This window comes from Plasmodium falciparum (assembly GCF_000002765.6).
Source record: "Plasmodium falciparum 3D7 genome assembly, chromosome: 3".
Classification (NCBI taxonomy): domain Eukaryota; phylum Apicomplexa; class Aconoidasida; order Haemosporida; family Plasmodiidae; genus Plasmodium; species Plasmodium falciparum.
The window spans coordinates 685,001-699,543 of NC_000521.4; the positions used below are offsets into that span (position 1 = coordinate 685,001).

At 20.4% G+C, this 14,543-nt stretch overlaps 2 protein-coding genes across 2 annotated transcripts; one reads left to right on the forward strand and one right to left on the reverse strand.

Moving 5' to 3' along the window:
• Window positions 1-1,281: 1,281 nt before the first annotated feature.
• On the forward strand, window positions 1,282-4,482 carry PF3D7_0317100 (6-cysteine protein; the record flags this gene model as incomplete). Its single annotated transcript, XM_002808582.1, has 2 exons — window positions 1,282-2,433; window positions 2,725-4,482. The coding sequence occupies 2 exons, from the start codon at window positions 1,282-1,284 to the stop codon at window positions 4,480-4,482; spliced, it is 2,910 nt and encodes a 969-aa protein (XP_002808628.1).
• A 671-nt stretch (window positions 4,483-5,153) lies between these two features.
• Window positions 5,154-9,815, reverse strand: PF3D7_0317200 (cdc2-related protein kinase 4; the record flags this gene model as incomplete). The annotated part of the gene is made up of 1 exon (XM_001351206.1): window positions 5,154-9,815. The coding sequence occupies one exon, from the start codon at window positions 9,813-9,815 to the stop codon at window positions 5,154-5,156; it is 4,662 nt and encodes a 1,553-aa protein (XP_001351242.1).
• Between the last annotated feature and the right edge of the window lie 4,728 nt (window positions 9,816-14,543).

Here is a 14,543-nt window from a genome sequence, read left to right on the forward strand (position 1 = left end):
AGTTATTCCGAAGGAAATGTATACCTCTATAAAGCTATATATCACGAAATATGTGTCATCATATATATATATATATATAATAATCATTCAACTTTATAATAATAAGGGAACACAAGCCTTTCATATCATTGTAAATCTGGTCCTGTTTTTTTTTAATGAAAATATTATATACATATATATATATAATATATATTTTTTTCTGACATTTTTGATGTTGCGTTTTTTAAAAAAGTCACCTGAATTGTTCATACGAAAATGAAAAAAAAAAATAATAATAAAATAAATAATAAAATAAATAAAAATAAATATAAATAAATAAATAAATAAATATATAAATATATACATATATATATATATTAAATAAAAAGTGCATGTCTCATAAGATGGAGAAAAAATATGAATTTATATTTGTGTATATATACACAGTAGAACCAATTACAAAAACCAATGTAACATTGGGGTGTATGAAAAAAAAAAAAAAAAAAAAAAAAAAAAAAAGGTATATGAAACTCTGAGTGAAATGAAAATATTTTTGAATATATAAATAAAAGTAATAAATTGAGATGTACTAATTAAAAAATATTAACATAAACAATATATATATATATATATATTATCACGTTATGTAAATCTGATTTTTGTAAAATTATAATTTGGTTAAATTGTTTATAAGTTTAAATATGTGCATCAAAATGGTTAGCGTCTTATATATTTTATAAAGCATTAAAATATATATGTATATATGTAGGATATAATTTTTTGTAAGATTTATATACACATTTGTACATTGGTATGAAAACACAAGTTAACATATTAAAAAATACTCTTATTATTTTATTTTATTTTGCCCCCATGCAGACCAAAATAAAATGAGAAAAAATCCGTTACATTGTTTTTGTGCCTTTGTGAATATGATAAGACACGAATTTGGGTTTTTTGTACAAGAGGAGAAAAAAAAGAAAAAAAAAATTATATTGCCCATTTAAATATTATACATATGTATATATGTAGATATATATATGTAGATATATATATGTAGATATATATATGTAGATATATATATGTAGATATATATATGTAGATATATATATGTAGATATATATATGTGTATATAATAATATTGGAGCTACTTTTTTTTTTTTATTTTTTATTTTTTTTTTATTTTTTTTTTTTATTTTTTATTTTTTTTTTTTATTTTTTATTTTTTTTTTTTATTTTTTATTTTTTATTTTTTATTTTTTTTTATTTTTTATTTTTTATTTTATTTTTTTTTTTTGAGGGATGAATAGGGGATGGCACGTGGTGTTTTATTTTATCCTCCTTCTAATGAATAAATCATTAGGTGGAGAAGAGAAGCTTACCAAATTTGATCCTGTTATGATAAAAGAAGGAGAATTATTTGGGGAAGTGTCTTATGATTGTGAGTATAGTGGATTTCTAGAAATTGAGAATGATGACATTTTATATTATTGTTTTTTTGTAGGAGAAGATGATCATAATGGTTTATTATTAAGGAAGTTCCACATGGATGATATGGTATGGGGTATACCCATGGAAGTATTAATAACACGTAAGAAAATAAATTTATATATATTAACGGTTGATTATATATTATCTAAATTAATATTAATATATAGTTTTGATGAAAAAATAAGAATAACTGTATTTAATAATTATATGGAAGAATCTGTGATGAGTGAAAAGATAAGTATTAATTATGAAATATTATATAAAGCAAATATGATTTCTTATATAACATATTTTTATAAAAATAAAAAATCTTTATGTGTATGTGGTATGAATAGAAATGAAAATATTTTATGTACTTTTTCTTTTGATTATGGTTTAACCATGAAAGATGATCATACGATAGAATTTTTTTTAAAAAAAAAAATCCCCCTTGGACATTATAAAATGCAAGTAACTTTTAAAGAAACGGAAGTTTATTTTAATTTGTATAATGATTTGAATGAAACCAATTTTTATGAACTTAAATGTGTTAAGAAACAAGATGAATACATATGTGACATCATGAATAAAATACGTGAGACTCAAGAATATAACTACAAAAGGTATACATATCCGTCTAGTGAGCACAACAAATATTATAATGATCATCATAATAAACAACCACAGGGGAAACAAGGGCAACAAGGTGGAGCACCATTACCAAACTTAGGAGAAGAAGAAAATAATTTCATTTATAAACATATTGTACGTAATAAATATTTTCAAATGATTGTTTTTCAGAAAGATCAAAAATGTTACCTTGCTTGGTCATTTAATTCTTTAAATATAAATGATGAAATTACGAAAGAAATATCGTCTGTTCCATGTTCGAATGTAGCATCATACTATAGGCAAGAGAGATTAATAGTGACTTTAAAAAAGAATCAGCTTGGATCAAGGAATCATTTTTTTCTAATATATGAGGTAAGAAATGAGTTCATTTACAAGAAAATATACGTGAATAATAAAATGTGCATAATGTATGTAATGTATATATGAATAATAAAATGTGCATAATGTATGTAATGTATATATGAATAATAAAATGTGCATATGTTTGTATGAGGGACACCAAATGTGTTACATAATATATAATACGTAATATATATATAAAAATATGTATACATATATGTATATATAATATCGCACATATATATATATATATATATATATATATATTATATTATTTTATTTTATTTTTTTATTACTCCTTAGAAACTTACTGAAAAAGGCGTCGGGTGCGAATTTGGGGTTGGGGGAAGTCTCTATGTTACGAAGACCTTTATGAATAATACATGTGACATGGATATAAATAACATGAATGTTAGTACAACTAATTATGATGAAATTAATTTTTCTCTTATTATTCCGTTGTCTTTTCAGTTGAATTACAGTACATGTTTTATATGGGAAGAGAATGTGGATAATAATGAAGAGAGGAGTAGCCTTTATTACTTGGAAGAATATACTAACGAAAAAGAAGATATAAAAGTATATACTTTTTATTTTTATAAATATATATTAATATATAAAAATTTTAAAAAAAGCACTTGTACATTTGAAAGTAAGAATAATGAAAAGTTATACATTTCTTTTAGAGGGGATACATATTATAAAGAATATAATTGTAACATATTATTAGATTCATGTGATTTCTTTCTTCATACACAAAGTAAAATCAATATCACATATGATGATGATGTTTGGCAGGTTTCTGAAGAATTATATGATGGTTTTGTTATGTATAATGGAACTTATGTTTCTTTGTATGATGTTTTAAGTAGATCTAATGCTCATGGTTTGATATATATAGATGGTAAAGAAAATAATACAAGTATTAATTTGAATAATATAAAAAATAACAACAACAATAATAATAATAATAATAATAATAATAATACTAGTAATAATAATAATATTAGTAATAATAGTAATAGTAATAATTCCTTTGGAGAACATGAAAAAGTAATCACGATAATAATTCCGTATGGTATCCCAAGCACACGTACAATAAAAATCGAATTTTTAAATAAACAAAATAATGAAGAAAAAAGATGGGCATATTTAAGATTACAAAAAAATGAATATATAATGAAAAAAGTCATAGGAATAAATTCTTCTGACATTTTTGATTTATCATATAAATATTATAAATATAATCAAGAAAAAATAAAATTTATTCTTAACGATTTTTCAGAAACAACCTATTTAGGATTTATTTGTCAAACTAAAGAAGAAATAAAAAAAAGTTTATGTACAATATCGTTAGTTGATCATAGTCATAAAAATATGGCGATTAATAATTTATTTAAAACAAATAATCATATTTTACCTTTCCTATATGATCAATCACCACCTAGAAAAATACAACCATATAATCAAATCATAAGTGAATTTCGATTTGTTCTTTTTAAAAACTTTCATCTCTTTTTACAAGAAAACAAAATCAATTATATATTATTAAAATGCATGTGTTCATCTTCTTCTAGTTACATAAATACACAAAAAAATATAGAGCTAAGTTATCTAATTACAAACGAACAAGTGTCACACGATTTTATTCATACCCCAGGAATTTTAATAAGACCCCGTACAAACATTTCTCACAATGATTATCAAAAGAATAATAAAGGAAATCATAAAGGCAATAATAAAAGCAATAATAAAAGCAATGATAAAGACAGTAATAATAACAGTAATAATAACAGTAATAAAAATGGTAATAATCACAATGATAATAATAATAATAATCAGAATAAAGATATAGACATCAATTCTAATTACTCTATACATAATAATAATGAAAAAGTAAAAAGAACAAAAAAAAAAATTAATGATGCACCATATGACAAACAAGACGAAGAATTACCTTCTTACGATTTCAATGATCTACTTCATGAAAAAAAAAATGGTACCTCAGTTTTTGATTTCAACTTTGTACTGTTTCTGTTTATTTGTATCACATTCTTCTAGTAATGTTGAAGTGCCCCCGAAAAAAAAGGATCATCATGGATGACCACTATATGACTACCCCCAAACATTAATTACATAACGAAAAATAAAACAAAAAAAACACATACATATATTTATATATACATTATATATTCTTTTTATTTATATATATTTTTTATTTATATATATTTTTTATTTATATATATTTTTTATTTATATATATTTTTTATTTATATATATTTTCAGATTTGTAGTTAATTTGTAAAAAAATTTATAAGTTTATAAATATACGAAATATACATAACATACATACACATATATGTGTATATTTCTTATTTTATTTTATTTTATTTTTTTTTTTTTTGAAACATTTGTTTTTTTTGATAATATTTAAAAATATATTTAAAAAAAAAAAAAAAATTAAAATTAAAACAATATATTTAATATTAATTGTGTATATATTATGATATATATCATATTAATTTTTTTTTTTTTTTTTTTTTTTTTTTTTTTTTTCACATAAAAAATAAGGATGCCAGTTTGTATGATAGACAGCGCACAAACACACAAACACACACACACATACATACATACATACATATATATATATATATATAATACTGTATAAGGTATTTACATAATAACTTATACCCACATTACATATTATATATCCCAACCCTTTGATCATCAAACTAAAAGTAATATGTTCCGTTATCTTTGTAATATCTCAACAAATCTTCATTCAAATGTAGGTGTACATCTTCAAACCATTTATGCTTTAAAGCTTCATTAGCTGTTATCCTATTTTTGTAATCGTAACTTAAGAACTGATCTATTAAATCCAAACCCTCATCACTCAATATTCTTCTTCCATATATATCCGTAAATATAATTTGTAACATTTTCAATCGGTCAATTTTAAATTTAGGCAATTCTCCAATAAATTCTTTTTTTAAAAGGTCATCGAAATTTTCATTAGGGATACCTCTAAATACTAATATCTTAAATAAAACAGATGATTCAAATTTCGATGTGACAGGAACGAAACCTAATAAACATTCACACATGGTTATACCCACTGACCATATATCCACTGAATAATTATATAAAGTACTATTACATAAAATTTCTGGTGGTCTATATTGTAAAGTTATAATATTTGAATCCTTTGTTTCTGCTTTTAAGAAATGATCATATACACCTAATCCGAAATCAGCTATTTTGACTATCCATTCTTTGGGATCATTCAATCCATCTGACAAGTATTGTATATTTTTTATAAGTGTATTAGCCGGTTTAATATCTCGATGTATTATAAATTTCTTATGAAAATGATTAATACCTTGTAACATTTGATATATCACAACTTTTGTTTGGATTTCTGTTAAAGATGGCATTTCAGGATAAAAGCTTCGATTTTCTATTTTTTTTAATGGTAAATAAACATATTTTACATAATTACGTATATGGTCATATGTCATATCAATCCTTTCATTTGGTAAATACTGAGCTGTACATTGCTTTATGTGCTGTATAAATAAAGAATGCTTTTTCTTTACTTTATTTAATATATCATTCAAACTACAATCACACTTTTCTATTACTAAAAACAAATCCCAATTCTCTATATAATCATTATTCTTATTTTCAATCTTTTTTAATTTTTTCGAATGTTTCCTATATTTTAATTTATCAATAGTTCTAGTATTCTCTTTTATTCTCACATGACCTTTTCTCATTTTTTTTCTGCATGAACTCTTGTATGCGTAATTATGAACTCCTCGTGATATTTTACCTACACCACGAACTTGCTTATTAACAAAATTGTTACCAACATAACCATTGTTAATATCATCATCACCATCATCATCATCATCATCACCATCATCACCACCATCATCACCACCATCATCACCACCATCATCACCACCATCACCATTTTTGTTATTATCACCACCACCTTTGTTATTATCATTATCATTTTTGTTATTATCATCATCATTTTTGTTATTATCATTTGTTACGGCCGCGTTACCCTTAAAATAATCGTAGTTACAATACACATCATCGGAATCTTTTCTTATATTACACTTATCCATCACATTATTAGTACCCCCCATATACAACAAAACCTTTTTGCTATCATGTTCTCCTTTTTTAACACCCTTCTTATACATTCCTCCCATAGTTATATCATTATTATAAACGTGACCATCCCTGTAGGAACTAAAATTTTGTTCCACATTTTCTGGCTTATCTATACTATGCATAACCAAATCCTTTTCCAAATCTTCTATTGTTATACAATTTTTGGCTACAAAATTACTATATCTATTATTTCTTTGAACAGTTTCAAGAGAAGGGGAATATTGATTCCTCTCAGGTTTTCGATGTCTCTGAAAACTAAAATCATATTCAGCTGCAGAATCTTCATCATTTATCATTCCTTTATTATTACGATGGTTTTTTGTCTTTCCTTTTCGATATGTATGTACACGAAAACTATCTATTAAACAGACAACATTCGGATGAAATAATATTCTCATTATATTATATTCGTTCACTGCAAATTCTTCAGAACCAAATTTATATTTAAAATTGGGCCAAAAATATCTTAATACCTTAACAGCAAAATGTAAATAACAATCATCTAACGATTCAGCCTTAAATACTTTTCCATATACACCTTCCCCTAATTTTTTTACTATTTTATATTTTTTCATAAAATCACGGGGAAATAAATTTAATAATTTTTCAATATGTATATCATAATTCTTATGATTAAAAGATATCATCGAAAATATTTTCTCATTCTCTATCATCTCTCTTTCATATAAGGATTGCTTGTCATATAAAAAACCATCAATTAAATCCAATCGAAAATTTTTTAATTTCTTATCCGTCACATAATCCTTTTCAGATATGGTCTCATCATCACAAATATCTTTCATACCTTCATCCAAAAGGGTACTATCATCATCATTATCATCATAAGCATCATCATCATCATTATTATTATTATTATTATTATAATATTCACTCTTGCAATAATTATCCTCCCAATTTTTATCTCCATAATTTCCCATTTTATTACCTCCATGTGTGTCCTTTTTTTCCTCTTTCTTCCTTTCAAAATTCTTTCTCTCTTCCCAACCAAATAAATCCTCCAAAGTGTATTTCCCCTTTTTCTCATCAAAAGAAATAATCTCCTTTAATCTTTCAACTTCCTCATTCTCTAAACTTACTGCGCAGTTTTTATATTTTCCAAAAAAAATTTTTTTACTCAAATACCAAAAATTTTTTATATATCCTTTCATGATTTCCTTATTATTCACATCCTCATTTATGATAACCTTTTCTCTCTTATTTATTAATAAATCTGAATGATGATAATGCAAATCCATATTACCACTGCTTCCTAAATTTACTCGTCTTCTCTTTTCTACATCATCATAATGACTTACACTTAGGTTATTATTATCATACTTGTTCCCATTATTAATCACATTGTAAACACATATTCGAGGTTTCTTAAATAATTTCTCTCCTTCAAAATGATCATCTTTATAAGGATGAAAAAAGTAACTATTTCTTTTTATTGTATTATATATATTATTTTCATACCCATTTCTATTATTACACATATTATTATCACCATATGATACACTCCCCTCACCTCTTTTCATTTGTTCAGGATACACATCCAAATCATTTACTTCTTCATACATGTTACATATATTATTTACCAAATTATTATTTATATTCCTTTTAAATTTGTAGGAACAAAAATTCTCAAAATCTAATAAATTTCTAGAAAATAATTCATCACTACTTTTACTACTTTTATTTCTATATTCAGTTGGAAGTGATGTCATTAGATGATTTTTATTTATGTTATTATTACTATTTGAAGTATATGGTATATTAATAGAATGTAAATATTCTGTATTTCGTTCTTTAAAATTATATAAAAAATTATTATTCTCTTCTTCCTTATTTAGATCATTTAATTCATATTCAATATTTTTACAACTATTATTTATTTCTTGGCTACTGTTTATAAGCCCTTTATTGATATTCACATTATTATTAATATTATTTACATAATTTATGTTACTCACACAATCCAAGTTTTTCATATTATTAATATTCTTAGTTGTATCCATATTTTCCATTTCAACACAATTATTTATAAGATCATCCCTCAAATTTTCTTTATAATTATATATAGAATTTCTTTTTAACAAACCAACTGAAGATGCACGATTCTGACCTGTACATCTACTTTTCCTTTCTTCACCTTTTATTACTAAAGAATTATTGCATGCATTCAAATTAATATTGTCATTATTTTTTTGTGATAAGGATATAGTATTCAATACATTACAACTTGTACCTAAACGATTGCATACCATATCATATGAATCATTTTTATGCTCAGTTAAATTAACAACGTCTTTATTTATCATATATTCTTTGTTTTTATATGTATCCTTATTTTCAATAATTACATTTTTATCATCCTTTGATTGAAATGAATCTATGCTACTATTGTTTTCTGCATGAATTCGATCTAATTTACATTTTTTATAATTCATCAAATTGTTTTCTATATTATTTTTCATACTTAAATAGTTATTATGATTAAACGTCTTCTTATAATTATCATCCTTATATCCATGCTTATCTAAATGAACCTCATTATTCTTTTCAATGTGTCTATCGCTTTGTTTCATATAATTAGTAATTTTTATATTATCTCTTTTTAAATTATAGCCATTAGGCTTATTATGAATATTATTTCTATTATTAGAAATATTACGTGTCTTATTGGAACCACTACTTGTCTTCACAATATTATTATTATTATTAATATTATTAATATTATTATTATTATTATTATTGTTCGTCATGCCACTTTTATTGGTGTCCTTACTATTTTTAAAATAATTCAATATGGAATAATTAGAAGACGTTCTTGTTATTACACTTTTATTATCAACCATGCCCTTTTCAACATGCTCTTCTTTATTTAAATCTAACAAACCACTAGATTTTATCGATGTACCCTTGGTGGAAGATGCAAATTTCTTTTCTTTTTCTAAATCTTTGTATATAGCTTCCTTTATATGATTATCTTTTCTTCTTCTATTTATCAAATGTGTTGAGGTTTCTTCTATATTGTCTTTTCCATTTTTACATATTTTTTCATTTTTCACCTTTTTCATATTCTTTTTCATAATTACTTCATCGTTCTTCGGTTGATTTAGTAGTATATTTTTTTTCTTGTTCATGTTTCCTTTTCTTTTATTCGCTATTTTTTTTTCAATATTATTATTTTGGTCGATATTCATAACATTACTCTTAACTCTTTTGGATACCAACTTATCCATCTAAACACAACTCGAGTTGGATGTGTGAACTTTTCAAAAAATAAAATAATAATATATATATAAATATATATGTATATGTATATGTATATTTACACAATTATATAATATATATATATATATTTATATATACACATACATAAAATTTTTGAAGAAAAACATGAACAAGAAAAATACAAAAAGATTTAAAAAAATAAATAATAAAAATCAAAGGTGAAGAAATTAATAGACACACTGAAGTAATGTTACAATATGTTATATGTATACTTATATATTTATATATTTATATATTCATATATTTATATATTCATATATTTCGTTGTTTTCTTGTTTGATTGTATTTTTTTTTTTTTTATTTGTTACTTATTTGATTATATTATTTTATTTTATTATATTTTATTTTGTTTTATTTCACTTTATTTTTTTGGCTAGAAAATTTTGATTTTTCTGAATTGTTCATAATTTTTTTTTTATAAATATAAAAATGTACAGAAAAAAAAAATAAATAAAAAAGAAAAAAAATAAAAGAAAAACAAATGAAGGGATGAGCGAATAAATGAATATATTTTACCATGTATGTAAAAAAATTATTACATATAAATATATTAATATTAAACATTTTAATAATTAGCAACCATAGGGATATATGTTTTTATTTATAATTCATAAAAAAGAAAAAAAAGAAAAAAAAAAAGGTATTCTTGAATTAGTAAACAATCATTATATATACATATGTATTAAATATATATATATATATATATATATATATTTATATATTTCTTTAGAATTCTTTCTTGTATTTTTTTTTTTTTTATATACATTTTTTCAGTATAAGTATTATTATATATATAATTGATGTTTTTATTTATCACAAAAATATTTATTTATATATATGAGCTCAGAAGATTTATACAAATATGTACACACTAAATATATATTATGTATTAAATATTTTATATATATATATATATATATATATAAATTTTTTTTTTAACTTTAATGATTCTTCCTTTTTCTTGGGGAATGCAGTGATATTGCTTCACTGTTCCTTTATACATATATAAATATTCAAGAGTTATTCATTTATAATACAAACAAAAAAAAAAAATAAAAATATATATGAAGTAAAAAATATAAAGATAAAATGTTCTTATATAATGATAAAATGTTCTTATATAATGATAAAATGTTTTTATATAATGATAAAATGTTCTTATATAATGATAAAATGTTTTTATATAATGATAAAATGTTCTTATATAATGATAAAATGTTTTTATATAATGATAAAATGTTTTTATATAATGATGAAATAATACACAATGTTTTGATAATATTATATTACAATAAAATTGATAAACTATTACAATAAAATGATGAAATATTTACAATAAAATGATGAGATATTTACAATACATTGATAAAATATTACAATATATTGATGTATATTTTTATATATGGATATATTTTGCTTTTGTATTTTTTCATAAAATTTGATACTAATATGACACAACAAAGAAGAAAGTATTATTTAAAATGAAAGTATATAAAGGAAAAAACGTAAAAAAAAAAAAGAAAAAAAGAAAAATTAGAAAACATAAACAAATGATATGCATATGTAAATATATTATATTATGTTTATTTTTTATTTAGTTTTATTTTATTTTATTATATTATATTTTTTTTTTTTCATATGTATAATATATATAATATAATATATGTATATTTAACAATCATACAATAAAATAGTATAAATTATTTTTTTTATAATATTATAGTTTATTTATTTTTATTTTTTTTTATTATTTTATGTGTACCATTTGATAATTTGGTAATTTACTTTTCATTCATTTAACTTTTTGTATTATATATTCCTCTTAGTAATTATCAAGAAAAAAAATAAATCGAAATGGTGCTTTTTTTTTTTTTTTTTTTTTTTTCAAAATCGTCTGTTTTTGTGCAATATATATATATATATATATATATAATGATATATGTACAAAAAAAAAAAAATATATATATATAAACATATTATATGTTTGTATGATCATATATATTGTTATTTAAAATGTGTATATTAGAGTGTATAAAATTTTTTCATATTCATATGTAATATTTCATATACCAAAAAAAAAATTTAGGTGCATACAAATAAATTATATATGAATTATATATATATAAATACTCAAACATATAAAATATATTATTGAATTATTTATTTTATATATAATATGTATTTTTTATATATGTATATATTTTTATATATTATATATATATGTTTTTTTTATATTATATTATATATATATATATAATATATATATATTTTTTTTTTTTAATTTTTTTTTTTTTTTTTTTTTTTTTTTTTATAAAATTTATATTTTTCTAATATTAACGTTATTTTTTTTTTTTCTTGTGTATAAATTGGTTGTATGAATTTAATGTAATTTTTTCATGTGTATTATTTTAGAATGCGTACTTATAAAATATTTTATTATAATTATGCATCATGGTTTAATTATAGTTATATTAACTATATAAAAATAATATAGCAAACTTTTTTTTTTCTAATCAGATTTATAAGTATATATATATATATATATATTTATATATTTATTTATTTATTTATTTTATTTTTTAATCACTTTTATTAGATGTAATAGAAAAAAAAAGAAAAGAAAAATATAAGGTATATATATAAATATAACAATTATAAATTAATAATAACAAATTATTTATAATGGGAGTGTGGAAATAAAAAAAAAGGAAAAGAAAAAAATCGGTTTAAGTATAATATATGTAAATATATTTCTTTTGACACATCAAAAAAATTTCACATACAGAAATGTGTAATAGATAATGTATATAATGTATATATATATATATATATATATATATATATATATTTATAGTTAATATTTCCTTAATATATGAAAGAGGTTATATATATATATAAATGATACCCCGCATATATAATATAATATAATATAATATAATAAGTATGTATACTTTCCATCAAGGGTTTAGTGAAAAAATAAAAACATAAGATAAACAAAACATTGATAATATATATATATATATATATATATATATATTATTATTACACATGTATTTATTTTATTTTTTTAATGTATTATTAAAAGGTTTGTAGTTTTGATTAAACTTTACATATTTTTTTAACTTGGAATTAAAAAAAAAACAAAATCATTGAGTATATATATTATATATTATTTTAAAGTTTTTTTAATTTTTTCATTTATTCTCTTATTTCATTATTTTATTCTTTTTATTTGTTTATCCCACTTTATAAGAATTATTTATGTATGGATACATGTAAATTATATAATCATTTCACGTGTTCCCTTCTTTTTAAAAATAATTTATTTATTTTTTTTGTTTATATGAAATAATTCGATGTGCATGTAACGTTTCCCCAAAGGGAAAAAAAATTATAAAATTAAAAATATATATATATATATATATATAAATATATGAAATATACACACTTCTTTGGTATTATTTATAAAAAGAAAAAAAAAGAAATATATATATTATTATTATTTATTTGTTAGGCATTACTTATTGCTTCATTATAAGGTTATAATTTTTTATTTTTTTGTTCTTATTAACCATTTGATTTTTTTTTTGTTTTTTTAACTTCAAACGTTATTCACTGAATTTCATATTTTGAAAAAAAAAAAAAAATATTATGTAAATAAACATATATATGTATGTATATATATATATATATATATATATATATAAGGAATATCCTAAACTTTTGATATCTTAATTTATTATAGAAATATTCTTTATATGGAAAAAAAGTAAATAACCTCTTGGAATAATTAAATGATATACATAAATATTGTTATGCGACAAAATATATTTTAAGTACATATTTTTATGTTTTCTTTTTTTCTTTCTTTTTTTTTTTTTTTTTTTTGGCTGTTTACCTTGCCTGTTCATAATATTTTTTTTATTTTGGGGGGTTTATTACATGATATCCAAAAGACGAAAAAAAAAAAGAAAAAGGAAATAAAAACGCACACAGAAATAATATCTATTTTATATTTTATTTCACAAACCTTACATGCGGTTTATTTATATATTAAGATTATTTATTTATTTTTTTATAAAAGTTAAAAAACAGTTAAAAAGATATAATAAGGTTAATGTGTAACCCATATATATTACATATATTTATAATATATAAATATTAAGAAGAAAAAAAAAAAAAAATATATATATATATATATATATATATATATATATATATATTTACAAATAAAAAATATTTATCCATGACGCAAAAAAAAAAAAAAAAATTAGCAATTTATAATTGTTCTAATTATTTTAAGAATGTTTCATATATATATATATATATATATATATATATATATAAAACCACAAATGTATTTCATAAAAAGTGTTATAATATAATATGTAAATATATAATAAACATATGATGTATATATGTTGTGAAAATAAAAAAAAAATAATTTATATAGTATTCATATATAACATATGTTAACAATTCAGTAATAAACATAAAAATATATTTATATGTATTAATTTATAATGTTAAGAATTATATAATACATAAAATTTATATTTAAAAATATTCAAAAAGGGAAAATATACAAAATATTTTTATAAGAATTAAATTTTTTGTTATACTTTATTATTTTTTAG